This window comes from Psittacula echo (assembly GCF_963264785.1).
Source record: "Psittacula echo genome assembly, chromosome: 13".
In the NCBI taxonomy this organism is placed as follows: Eukaryota; Metazoa; Chordata; class Aves; order Psittaciformes; family Psittacidae; genus Psittacula; species Psittacula echo.
Window position 1 is genome coordinate 4,655,726 of NC_137749.1, and position 14,203 is coordinate 4,669,928.

Here is a 14,203-nt window from a genome sequence, read left to right on the forward strand (position 1 = left end):
TGGCAGCAGCATTATTCTAAGAATCTTGTCTTTGTGGAGCACACTGTATCTCAGATACCAGAGCTGCATCTGGATTTTCTTGGGTACGTTCCTCTTTAACTGTTAAAGCCATCATGGGCCCAGTTTCCAGGGCAAAAGCTGCAGAGGCTCTCACACGCTGTCAGAATGCCTCCTTCCTCTATTCTGTTTCATGCAGAAAAGGAGGAGGAAGCAATCTCAGGGTATGACAAGGGTTAAGGAACAGGTGGTTATCTACAGGACGGCTGTCTCATTTCGTACACAGGATGGATAGCTTCCTGGGAAAAAAATCCCTGTTTTTGTACTGAAGGAGGTTATTGTCTGTGGACTTCTGCTTCATTTGTTACAGAAGCTGGAAGGTGTGTAGATGTAACAGGCTCAGCATGGGTTTAACTTCCAAATTTACAAAGAGGGGAACTTGGCATTTTTGAGCATAAACATTCTCTGTGACTGTCACTGTTTTTCATACTCCGTTGGTGAGAGCATCTTAGAACATATTTTTAAATAGCTCTTCAAAGACCACAAAAGCATCCTCATGAGCCAGATGTAACCTACAGAAGGAAGATGGAAAGAGGATATCTGGTTCTAAGCATCTTACGTTACCTCTCAGACTTCCCTTGGTGTTCAGGACTTCATTTTCTGAATCCCTCCTTTATTTTTACTTGCTGTAGCTGGACATGCTGGAGAAGTTTGCAGGTTGATTTGAATCTCATGGAAGTAACAAAGATTATAGAAAGATAAAAAGGAGTTTTATAACACTCTGGGGACTGATACTTTGTTGTTCCTGCAACAGATTTAGCACTATGCTTGAAAAAAAGGCAGATTTTTCTTATGCTTTCATATATTTTATAGCTGTCCCTACCATAAGCAAGAGATTTGCTCAGAACTTGCACTTAATTCATCAGAAAATCAGGCCACAGTTTTTCCAAATTAGGCATCTGTGTTAGCAGATGCTTCTGAGAGTATAGTTACTAATTTTGCTGTGCTGCAGTTCACCCTTTTAAAATTATAGAAAACTCTGTTCCAGAAGAGTGTTGTGTAAGGAAATGTATCAATGTTTCTGAAGTTTGGTGTATAGTACTGTGATAAGCTGCATAAAAAGCTTATCAGAATTTTAAGAATTCAATGCAACACTTAAATATTGTGTCTTGAATTAATGCATAGGCTTATGCATAAGCCTACAGAAATGGTGAGCAGCTGTCCGTTTTGTCAGCCTTAGGCAGAAGTTCTCTGGAAGAAATAATATGTCATTAAAGGCTGTATCTTAATGCATATGTATGTTGGGATGAATTAAGTTCAAGTCTGGATTTCCTTATTACTTTTTTAGTGCTTTCCTTGGCAAACTTAACATTGTTTTTTGTGAAGGAACCTTCTGGCTCATTGTAGGCTATTCCTGCTGCTTTTAATATCCTTTGAGATTGATTCATGAAGTGCCAACATCTTGAGCTGTGGAAAAAGAGTAAGAATCCTGAGCAAAGACCCTGGATACATGGGAATAAATTTGAACTCAGACTCTTTATGTGCCACTTTGATGTGAAATCACATCTTGTGATTCAGATAACTTTTTACTGTTAATTAAGGCCATTAATTCAATCAGTTCTAGTTTGATTAAAAACTGACAGCATTAGCAAAATGTATAAAGACAGTGTCTGGATTGGGTTTATTGGAATTGTATTTTAGGAAACTGAAAGGTTTCTTGGGTAACATTTGAACATGTCTCTATGTGATAACTACTTAAAGAAAAAGTCCTCCATGAGTAGATGAGCTCAAGAACACTTTTCTGTTAGTGACATTCACATTGTTAATATCCTGGTGTAGGATAGGTCAATGTGTGTTTCTATTTCACTAAGTGACAGTTCATCACAGGAGAATGAAGTTGTGAGGAAAGAGAAAATGGAAGTGAAGGGTTCAGTGAAAGGATGTTAGAATACCATGTGCACCTGTAGGGAATGATGGTGGACCCACAATGCAGCCAGCTTGGAGTACTGCATGTTTTGAAAATGTACCAGCCATAGAGGTCATGGGGAGAAGAACCTGTGACTTTTTGGCTTCTTTTAATTAGGCCTTTGAACAGAGTGCAGGAAAGAAAAAAAAAATCAAAGTGATACTTCGTTAGGAACTGGTCAGGTGGCCATGTTTATGATTTGCTTGTATGTGCTCTGAGTTCTTTCAAAGGTATATCTGATTTAGGGATTTTTTTTATAAGATGGCTCTCGGTAGCTTTGTGGTCAGATAGGGTAGTAGAAACTGTACACAAATAGATGATACAACTTTGTCTCTTACCTGTGTAACTTTACTAACCTGCACAAAAAGTGATAATGGCTTCTGATGGTGTTAGCCTGAGAAGCTAGGACTGAGTGGAATTGGATCCTGTGGCAACACAAATGTTGAAGCTGCAGCTCAAGACTTGATCTTACTAAAGTCAGTGACCATGATACTGGACTTGAGCTAATAAAGTTCAGTGGCTGTGACTTACTTTAAGTTCAGTTAATGCTGCTGTGCTATAATAATTTGTAGTGATCTTTGAGCAGGTTACTTAATGGAATCTTTCCAGCTGATTGTAGTGGGTACCTGAGGTATGTTATTACAGAGCAACTTTATTTAGAAAAAGAGGGTAGTGATTGAGGCCATCTGAGATATGACTCTTGGCTTTATCTGAAAGCATCCTTGTTTCCTCCTTTATTATAGGAAGAGCTGAAGAAGAACTTAAATGCATAGATTAAATGGAATTAATCTGTGCAGGCATTTATCATTTCTCACTTTATTGCATTCCGTTTTGTCACTCTGCATGCAGAAGAGAAGTTTTTCCCCCACCAGAGTCCAGATGCTAGAGAATCCCCTAAAAGTTCTTTGCAGCTCTCAGGGAATGAGGATTCAACACACTGCAAGAAAGGCTGAGCGTGTTCAAGGTCAAGAATGGGGCTGACCTGTGTGATTGATAAAAATACTGCAAGAACCTCTCTCAGTTTTTAATCTGATGAAGTTCTTAGGTCTGCATTCAAACTTTTTTTTATAGGCTCCTCCAAAGCAAGGCGTCAGACTTCCAGTAAGATCTTTGTATATATTCCTGCTAATTAAGCTGTTAAGAGTGGAGTTGGGAGAATCTATTTATACACTTTTGAATTTAGTGGTTAATATTTTGAGAATAGCTTTGTCTGTTGTATGAAGAAGTTCCTTTTAGTCAGCATACAAAATAAAACTTTGTTTTTTAAATATCAAAGTGGTCGTTTCCTTCAGTGGGTTGCAGAAATAGAGTAATAAGACACTCCATTAATTACTTCATTTTTGTTTCCATAAGACAGGAAAATAATAAGTGCTTAGAAAGAAGCAAAAAAAAAAAAAAAAAGATGTCTTCTTTTAAAGACTCAGAGAAGCCTATTCAATGGCTATAAAGTTCCTGAATATTTCCTAGAGTGCCTGTCAATGCCTTACGTGATTATATTTTCCTCTCTTTACTTACACATCACCAATGAACTACAGTGGAGGAGATGCCTTAGCCGATAAATCAGGATTTTATCCTCATACCTTTCTTGCAAGGAGGCTTATTTGGATGAAAAAGAAATACTTTGTAGGCTTCTTTGTTTTCACTGCGTGAACATAGGCCAGAAATTTATAGTTCTTATGGCCTGTTTCTGAAGCCTGTTTTAGTTTCCTTAGGAAACTTTTCTGACTCTCACTTTTTTCCCCTTAAATGTTGTCTACTAAAAATTAAAGATCTAAGGGGTTGGTGGTGTTCAATTAATAGTGTCTGAGAACTGGAAGGTTTGTTTTGGGCAGTACAGCAGTACAGTCTGTTCCAGAAGCACAAGCTTTCCTTTAATAAGCAAAAGTGACCTGGAGCGTTTCTCCTAAGTTCAGTGAGTGGTGTGATAGCACAGAGATTGGATGCATCATGTAGCTTACAAAACCCAGACTGAAATCCAGAATTTTAATGCAGACTGTGAACCCAGAAGCTCTGCTTCATTCAAGTCTGGAAGATGATCTGTAAAGCACATGGGACTCTGTCTGCTGTGTACATAGACAGCTCAGTATATCACTAAAACAACATCAGGCAGCTTAATTTGCTTCTATTCCTATTCAGACAGGCTGCCCACATGCAGATTATAAGTAGATGCATCTGCAAACATGCTGTGCTTCTTCCCAATCTCTTCACAGACATAGCCATTAAGCGCTCTGTTAGTTATGAAGGCAAGTCCTCCAGTTCCATGCCATGGTTACCAGGTGCAGATTTGGGTTCTGGCCAGATTGTCCTTGACAGGACAAAGTTTATTGGCTCTTGTTTTATATTTCACTTGTTTTTTAAATGTGGCCATTATGTTGGCCAGGTTCCCATAGTAAATTATTTTTATGTACCTAATTCATTCTCAATGAAACAGACCAATCCATTAAGAATTCTGCACTAAAAACTGTAGCTCATTATGTGTTCTTGTGGTGTATGACATCGGTAGAATGCCACAAGTTAATTACATTCTTAATTACAGCTTTGTATTGAATTAGGGACCTATTATACATAGAATAATTGAAAACCTGCTGAGATCACGTCTGGTAACATCTAATTGTATCCCATGATTTCCCCCCCCCCCAAACTTTAAATAAAAGCTGGCATTTCATTTAGCATGGTTTTAATTAATTGACATGAGAAATGTAATTAGAGCTGAGGCAACAGACCAACTATCTCAAAACAATCACTCAGAAATTAATCATATTTTGGGGAACAGTTAACAATTTCCAGAGCAGGGGCTATTCTGCTGCATTTCTGGAAAAACCTTGAGCAGACACAATTGAAGCAAGAACTTGCTGCTCTTTGAAGAGAAGAAATATTTGAATGTTCGAAGAAATTCCCGGTGCTCTTTCAACCTAAGGAAACTTGATATGCTTGCAGCTTCAGGCATCAGAAACCTAAGAATAGCACAGGAAGAGAACTGAGATCTAATGGTTTTAATTTCAGAATTAGTGAGGGTGGGTTGCAAGTTGGACTTGGACTTTCTGCCCTTGCTTTCCAATTCTCACCTGCCTATATGGACGTGGCAGAGTTGTTTTGGAAACTGTTTTGCCGTCTACCATCCACTGTTGCAGGTAACAAGGGGAAAAAAATTATCCTTTCTTTCTGAACATGCTTAGCCCACTCTTGCCCTTAGTACCAAGACTAAATAGTTAGCTAAGCTAGGCAGGACCCAGTAGTGAGAATGGCGATCAGTTAGTGGGGTTTTTTTGTTTTGGTTTTTAAATAACGATTATTATATATTTCTGTTAATATTTTTCCACAGAGGCAGGGCCTTTTGTTTAAATCAACCTGCAACAGGGCTTTAATTCCCGGGTGAAGACTAATGTCCTCTTGCTGTTTGCAGAAAGATTTATTTGTTTCAGGACAGGCAGTTGTTTTCTTTCCTGTGTGTAGCCTGAGTTAGAGGATCTGACGTTTTTCTGTTTGATATCTCTCAAATTAATGTGCACATATTTAGACCTGCCTATACATAAATATGCATATGCTTTGTTTATAAATGGAGAGCATATGTAAGGGTAAAACTGCTGTGTGAGAGCAGGTTTAAGAGATCTCACTGTGCTTGGACACAAGCAGAAAAACACTGGGTACATCAACTGAAAACTGGCTGGCAGCCATAGCACATAGAATGGAGGGAATGTTTGCCTAAAAGACTAGATTGTGTCAGGCGTGACTAAGCAGGAATTTTAGCTAAAATGCGTTAGCAAATTGAATGCTTAGAGGAAAATGAGAACGTTCATGGTCTTATCTTTGTTCACTTGAGACTGTATTTGATTTTTTTAATATGAAAATCAATGGAGGGGGTGAAAGGAAGTTCTGCAGAGTGTGCCCTGATTTTTCAGAATGCTGTTATAGGTTACTGCTGAATATTTTGCTGTGGCTCTGTTTACATTCTTTCTAGAATACACATGCCTGTTAATAGCCTTGTAGCTGATGGAGCACTGGACTGTCAGTCAGGTAGTAAAATACTTTAATACCCAGACCCTGTGAGAGAAAGGGTGGGACTGGATTAAAGGAGTGCACTTCAAGCTTACTTTGACTGTCAAAAGAATGATAAACCATAGGTCCTGGCTGTTGTTATTCTTCCTTTCTCTATGAATGGCATTCCTGATGGAAAGAGGTATTGGTGCGTATGTACTTTGAAGATTCTACTCTGCTATGAATCTTTAAGGATATGGGAATGGCCACTGCAAAGTGATACCTAGACTAAGTTGTCCATCAGGTCAGGTAGTGTAGAGCTGACAGTGGAAGAGATTTCTTTCCCGTGGTGAAGGACCATTATGTGTACTTACGACAGGGAGAGATCTTCAGCAGCTAAACTGTGCTCATGTTGAATAAATGAGAACCCCTGTTGCTATAAGGTTTCTGGAAAGCTGTCTCAATTAAAAACAGGTAGGGAACTTTGTTGAAATACATGACCCTGCCTTCTCAATCTTTCCTTCACTTTGTCTTTTATGGACTGCTATTACTTTGTTCATTACTTTTTTTCATATTATCCTTATTGGATATGTATGCAAATTGGTGAAGAAATTGCCATATTCCTGTTTCTGTTTTCTAGCTAGGTTTAGCATGTAAAACACTGCTGCTCTGGCAAGGTCCTGGGAACTTCTGCAATGTGGAAAAAAAGGCTGCTGGAGGATCACAAGCTAGTTAAATGGTAATTCTTCTACCACTTTATTTCCCATGTTTCTGGGAATATATGAAAAAGAGGAATGAAACAGATATGATGTGGTTAAGTTATAAAAAAGGAAAAAAAAAAAAAGCTATTGGAGCTAGAAACCATTACCTGTCACTAAGCTACTGTGTTCAGTGTGGCCTAGAGTGAACAATTCCCATTGTATCACTGGATGGAGCTGGGATAGAGCTGAAAATCTTGCTTCTGTGCTTGGAATAGCGCTGGAGTAGTGTTTCAGGAGTTGGTGAGAAACAATGTTTGAAACTTTATGCAAAGCCTATGTGTGGGAATTAACATTTCCAGAAAATGCTCATTTTGTTTTCTCAAGTCAGGAAACACATTGTTGGTTATGCGCAACTTGTGTTAGAGACCCAGAAAACTTGTCACTGAGATTAAATTTACAACCAGGCTGCTTGTGCAGAAGTGATGTTGTGATTAAGCTTTTGGAGACAAAAAGGGGGACCAACAGCCACAATTGGTGAGTTTAGTAAACTTCGTTTTTCTTGACATGTGACTTCTGGAGCATTCCTGTCTTCAAAAGGCTGTAGGAATGGGCAAATGGAATAGACTGACAGTAATGGGCAACTGTCTTTCTGCTCATCTCCCTCCAATTTTGCTTATCCATTTTTCAGTGATAATACTAAATGAAGTATGAATTTGGACAGCAACCAGGTGTCAGCACATGGCAGAAGATTTTAATTCTGCTTTTAGAAACCAGTAAGAAAAATTCTGCTTTTAGAAACCAATATAAGCTCATATAAGCACAACCTCCCTTCTCAGTTGGACAGCTTGAGAGTTAAGATGATCATGACACTGCCATGTTGTCGCATTTAGTGTTAGAGCTTGTTAAAGCTCTAATTGTTGTAACAGGCAGTGTGCTGCTTGTAATGTAACTGTAACATGCTGTCTCAGTGTTTATAAGTCTATTTGGTTATATACAATGACAGCATATATATAGCATTAATTCCTTGTGAAACCTTAACTCTTGATTATGTACATTTTTTTTTTTTTCCCCAGTTGTCTTCATACTTTGCTGCTCAGGATTCATAACTGCTGTTGTCCTTTTCCATTCCCACCCTCCTAATTTCAACATTGAAAGCTGTATTTCTGGGTAATCATCAGGTTATGCATTTAGCTGCTTCCTGTCCGAGTTTCCTGTTTTCTTCAGATGCATTGTAGAATCATAGAATAGTTAGGGTGGGAAAGGACCTTAAGATCATCTAGTTCCAACCCCCCTGCCATGGGCAAGGACACCTCACACTAAACCATGTTACCCAAGGCTCTGTCCAACCTGGCCTTGAGCACTGCCAGGAATGGAGCATTCACAGCTTCCCTGGGCAACCCATTCCAGTGCCTCACCACCCTCCCAGTAAAAAATTTCTTCCTTATATCCAGTCTAAACTTCCCCTGTTTAAGTTTTAACCCAATACCCCTTGTCCTATCACTACAGTCCCTAATGAATAGTCGCTCCCCAGCATCCTTATAGGCCCCCTTCAGATACTGGAAGCCACAAAGCATGCTGTAGCTTGAGCCCAGGACAAGCTGGGCTTGTACTTCTACACGCTGTAGCATATATGTTCTGATGATCAGTGAAGACATCTGATTTCAGTGAGGAAATTAAGACCAGAATGCCTCTGAATGCACAAATGGACTGAAATTAGTGGTTTTAACATTAACTGTAGTAGTGCTTTTTAGCCTTCTTTCCCATTGTATACAGATTTTAACCCCTTCTACTCTTCATAGCTGTGCTTGAATTGATGTATAATCCTCCATAGAATAGGGGAAAGGCTGCCTTGCTTCATGGCTTTGAAATATTTTTTTTTAGATGTGGGATTATTGTAAATTTGTTTAGAGAGATCAGTGAAAAGACAGTGATTATCTTTGTGTGAGTGCTTTTGTTACGAAACATGAGGATTTCTCCATTGCAATATGCCAATTGCAGGTGACACGATTTTTGGTATTGAGAAATTCTAGAATGTATCACACAGTATCACAGTATCACAGTATGTTAGAGATTGGAAGGGACCTCAAAAGATCATCTAGTCCAATCCCCCTGCCAGAGCAGGAACACCTAGATAAGGTTACACAGGAATGTGTCCAGGCGGGTTTTGAATGTCTCCAGAGAAGGAGACTCCACAACCTCCCTGGGCAGCCTGTTCCAGTGTTCTGTCACCCTCACTGAGAAGAAGTTTCTTCTCAAGTTTAAGTGGAACCTCTTGTGTTCCAGTTTATACCCATTACCCCTTGTCTTATCATTGTTAGCCATTGAGAAGAGCCTGGCTCCATCCTCATGACACTCCCCCTTTATATATTTATATACACTAATAAGGTCCCCCCGCAGTCTCCTCTTCTCCAAACTATAGAGACCCAGCTCCCTCAGCCTTTCCTCATAAGGGAGATGCTCCACTCCCTTAATCATCTTTGTCGCCCTGCGCTGGACTCTCTCCAGCAGGTCCCTGTCCTTCTTGAACTGAGAGGCCCAGAACTGGACACAATATTCCAGATGCGGTCTCACCAGGGCAGAGTAGAGGGGAAGGAGGACCTCTCTCGACCTACTGACCACCCCCCTTCTAATACACCCCAGGATGCCATTGGCCTTCTTGGCCACAAGGGCACAGTGTTGGCTCATGGTCATCCTGCCATCCACTAGGACCCCCAGGTCCCTCTCCCCTACACTGCTCTCTAACAGGTCGTTCCCCAACCTATACTGGAACCTGGGGTTGTTCCTGCCCAGATGCAGGACTCTGCACTTTCCCTTGTTATATTTCATCAAGTTTCTCCCTGCCCAACTCTCCAGCCTGTCCAGGTCCCGCTGGATGGCAGCACAGCCTTCTGGTGTGTCAGCCACTCCTCCCAGCTTAGTGTCATCAGCAAACTTGCTGACAGTACACTCAATTCCCTCATCTAAATCATTGATGAATATATTAAATAATACTGGTCCCAGTACTGACCCTTGAGGCACTCCACTAGATACAGGCCTCCAACTGGACTCCGCCCCATAGACTACAACTCTCTGGCTTCTGTCCTTCAGCCAGTTTGCAGTCCACCTCACTACCTGATCATCCAGGCCACACTTCCTCAATTTAGCTATGAGGATGCTGTGGGAGACTGTGTCAAATGCTTTGCAGAAGTCAAGGTAGACCACATCCACCGCTTTGCCATCATCCATCCACAATGTTATTTCCTCATAAAAGGCTAGGAGGTTGGTCAAGCATGACTTCCCCTTGGTAAAGCCATGTTGACTGCCCCTCATAACCCTCTTATCCTTGACATGCCTTAAGATGGCATCAAGGATAAGGTGTTCCATCACTTTCCCAGGGATGGAGGTGAGGCTGACCGGTCTATAGTTACCCGGATCCTCCTTCTTGCCCTTTTTGAAGACTGGAGTGACATTTGCTTTCCTCCAGTCCTCAGGCACCTCTCCCGTTTCCCAAGACTTGGTAAAGATGATGGAGAGTGGTCTAGCAATGACTTCCGCCAGTTCCCTCAGCACCCGCGGGTGCATCCCATCTGGACCCATGGATTTATGGATGTCCAGATTGCTCAACTGGTCCCTAACCCATTCCTGGTTTGTGTTTGGGTTTGCACAGTATACGAGGATTTTGGATGGATAAAGAAAAGTTGGATCTCAAAGATTCTGACTATTGCAGTGCTGGATGGGTGCATATAAAAACATGCTGCGTTTCTCACTGAGTTCATACAATACAGGACAAAGCTGTGACAGTACACTCGGAAGTGGTCTCGATGAGTCCTTTGCCAGGCTGCTATTTGCCAGCTGAATTTAGTACTCTCATTCCCCTGATCAATCAATAGATTTTCCTTAGATCCTATTTTATTTTTTTGTTTCCTTTCCAGATTTTTTTTTTTTCCTAAGAAAGATGAAATCTGTCATGGGGGCTCAGATTTATTAACTGCTGCCTGAGACACTTTGTGTGATGTCAGGGCAGGAGAGGTACTGATTGTATCCTTAGAACTATCTTTAACAGAAAAGCTTTGGAGTATTCTATAGATTTTTAAGATGCTTGGTTAGTTTAAATTATTAGTGTGGAAGATTCAGAGAGACTAAGTATTTAAGACTCTGTTCTGCCCTTACTTGTGCCCGTGCATATCTGGGTTTTCACGTTAGAATGAAAAATCTACATGATAGTTAAAATTTTGGTACCTGCTTACAGAAACTTATGTATAGATGAGCAGCTTTTTTGCTTACATGTGAGAAATAGTAACAGTTGCGTGGGGATTAGATATTTAATCTTTTATTTTTATCTCTTATCTACCTACCAAAGACTCTCAAACCGGGCTTCTACTCAGTTATGTCCAGTTCCTTCCAATTCTTTACTAGGTGCATGGCTTATGGCTCAAACTATGAGAAGACAGTTTGTGTATTGTTTGTAAGGCCTTTGAAAGTCTAGCATTGCTACTTAGTTGATTGGCCTAGCTTGCCATCCCAGTGTGCCTGGTGTAGAGTTCTTGTGGTTTTGTATTGTGGCTCTTGGTAAAAGTGTTTCAACACTGTCTTTAAAAATGACTGCTCAACGGTTTTCTTGTCATGATTCAGAAATTTGCCATCTGTGATAGTGTGATAGGAGTATTGAGTCAAGGTGAAATTCAAATAGTGATAGGAACTATGCAGTCAAGGTGAGAAGCTCACTCAGCCTGGGATTTACTCTTTACAGTCCTAGATGTCGTGCATTCATTAGTGAAGTCTAAATTCAAAGTGGGAAGAACTGACTTGGCCTACTGTGTTCCCTTGGAGTATTTCATAAGTGAGTGCTTTTCACAGTTACATATGTAGCTAGGCTGAGGGTTTTGTCTATGCTAAGTGGATTCTGGTTATTCCCCTGACCTTGAATTCCTCTTTCAGAAGTTTATGAATTAAGGAATATGCTTTGGTGCAGTTCTAAGGAAAGTCTATATTCGCTGGTTTTCAGTACCTTTATGGTATGAAGATACTCGGGTATCTAGGTAGCTTGCCAGCATGACTAGACTGGATAACAGTTGTCAAATCCTGTACACCTCAGGCAAGGTGTCAGTCATTGTCAGTGAAGATTGTTGAATTGCTCAGTAGATGTATTTTTCTTATTTGCTCTTCCACATGGTGACTTGGGAGAGTGAGGAGGTTGGGTGAATTGCTTCAGGCTAATTGCATTAGTAGTAGCTTAATGCAAAACATTAAAAAAAAAACCTGAAAAAACTAAAGCCAAACAGTGCAGCTGTTTGCCTTTTGCCTCTGAGCCAGCACTTCCTGACATGTGAGGCACCTTCACGCCATGTGAGGCAGGGCTTTTTATTCTGCTGAGTTTGAAAGTGTGATCTAAAGGGAGGCTGAGTATCCAGCTCTCACCAAATTGCCAAGTACAGAAGGCCCTTAAAAGAGCACTTGTGGAATTGTTTAGAAGGGCTCTTTGGGCAATACTCAGTAGTGAGTGTAGAGAGGACTTCATTGAGAATCACATACGTTCAACTGTGGAAGAGATGTATGGTGTGATGTGGCCAGACACATGATGCGGGATGTTGTCAGGGATGTTTCTCTCAAATGCCACTTGCAAGAAAATTGATCTAATAACTATAGTCCTGAGACAGGATATAATCTGAGCATCTAGTTTGCAATGTGCTTTGTTGTGACCTCTGTGCAGCCACAGCAAGGAAACAAGGGCAGTGGTGTGCAGTGGATAAAGGAGTGTGCTGAATGTGAAAGATGAAAGATGTGAAAGGAGTTCTACCTCTGAAAAGCTTAGAGGATGTTTTTATAGTAGCTTTGAAAGGCAGAACATTTGCTGTGGTGATTCACTGCTTTTGCCAATTTGTAGTTGAAAGGTGGACTCTTCATTCAAATGGGTTGATGGCTCTGAAGAAAGCAAATTTTAGTGTGGTTTTGGTGTTGGGTTTTTTGTTTGTTTTGGTTTTAAATCCTTTTTTTTCTGGAGAGCATTGCATTTCCCCCAACTGTGCAGAAAGTGAATCTGATTGCTTTCAGTTGTTCCTTTGTGGAATTCATTTGTGTTCCCTCACAGTAACTGAGGAAGTGACGGACTTTTTCATTATGCTTTTGTTAGTGCAGATTGACATATAAAGTCCCTCTTGATCTGTTATGGAGTCACGTTATTAAGGATAAGGATGGAAGAGGGAAAGTCTCTCAAGACTTTTCGTTCCTCCTACTCAACCATATTTTCTTTTATCATACTTGTGCAATTAAGTATTTGAACTGCTTAATAAAATCATATAGCGCCAGGCTGGCAAATGGTAGAGCTGCAAAACTGATAGTGAATCTCCAGAGCTTTGGAGTTGATGCTGAAAAGTCGTGAGCTTTGAGGGGAGGTCTGACCTCAGGAATCCTGGATCAGAGAGAGTCAGAATTGCACATGGACCTATGAGTGAGAGACTGGCACCAAGTGATGCTTTGGAGTAAGTTTTAGTATAATTGGGCCATTCCCTGCCTGGTACATGAAAATAAAGTAAAACCTAAACTGAAAATTGACTGAGCATGCTTTAAGTGTTGCACTGGAGTAGGTAAATTTGCTATAGGAGTCTCTTCCTTTTGTAAGAGGATGAGGCTTCACGTGTCTTTAGTATAGTCAAGATACATTATATCAGAGAAACCAGTAGGTTAATTTAGCTGTTGGGCATTTTTTATACTAAAAATACATACTCAAATCATGTCCTTGACTTTTCCTTTTGTTCCTTCTATTTCTGTAAAAAAAATTTTGTGTGTCTATTCAAAATATGTATCTAAAATACATGTAACAATCTTCGTGAACTGCTTCTATATCTGACTTGAATTTGGCATGCACAAGTTTGTATGTTGCAAGTTAGCGGGGATGTTACTTCAGATTTGTTTCCTTAATCATGCACTGGTGTATAACCAGTAGGAATGAGAAATCGGAAGGTTGCTTTTGAACTTGATAACGGATTGCCAGGGGAACGAGGGCTATAAAGCCATTCATTTGGCTGTCTGGGGAGAGTCAGCCATCCATCCAGCTGAGTCAGCTGTAGCAATGAGGCAGGAGAAACCTTCCAGCTAGCCAACCATTTAGAAAATGTGCTAGCTGCTTCTGGGGATTCATTTAGTTAATCAGATTAGTTTAGCAAGTGTCAAGAGGAGAATTGACCAAGCTGCTAGATAAAGTATCCCATGTAAAAGAGAAACAATCAGTGAGAACAAATACAATAACTAGTATTTTTCATGAATATGTAATTTCAAATTACAAACACTTAGCAGTGTGGTTACACCTTCATATTAATACCTGTCTGTGGATCCATTTGAAAGGGTTAAGATTTATATATTGGGTTTAAGTCCACTTCTTCGCAGGTCTTCCCATATTGCTTCCTTTCACATTGTTTTCTGTATTGTTAATCATCCCTCATTATTACCTGCTTCTCACCTTCTTTAAAGGCTTATAAGTACAAAGTAACTTCCTGATCCTTTAATGTGTGGGTCATGGAAACGCCTGTATATTTATCCCTTACCTCTTTTTTTTTCATGCCGCTTTTGTCAGTGAGGATCCAGGTCA

At 40.3% G+C, this 14,203-nt stretch overlaps 1 protein-coding gene across 2 annotated transcripts in view; it reads left to right on the top strand.

The window, feature by feature from the left end:
* Positions 1-14,203, top strand: part of TMEM132C (transmembrane protein 132C) — a gene marked incomplete at both ends in the record, with an annotated part of 209,049 nt that overhangs the window by 12,614 nt on the left and 182,232 nt on the right. Inside the window, one exon of one of the 2 annotated variants that reach the window (XM_080628702.1) lies at positions 1,444-1,477. The exons of the other annotated variant lie outside the window; for it this stretch is intronic. Within the exon in view, the coding sequence (XP_080484828.1) occupies positions 1,444-1,477 (34 nt within the window). Of the gene's footprint in view, positions 1-1,443; positions 1,478-14,203 lie in introns of those variants that run through there. 2 annotated transcript variants of the gene reach the window in all.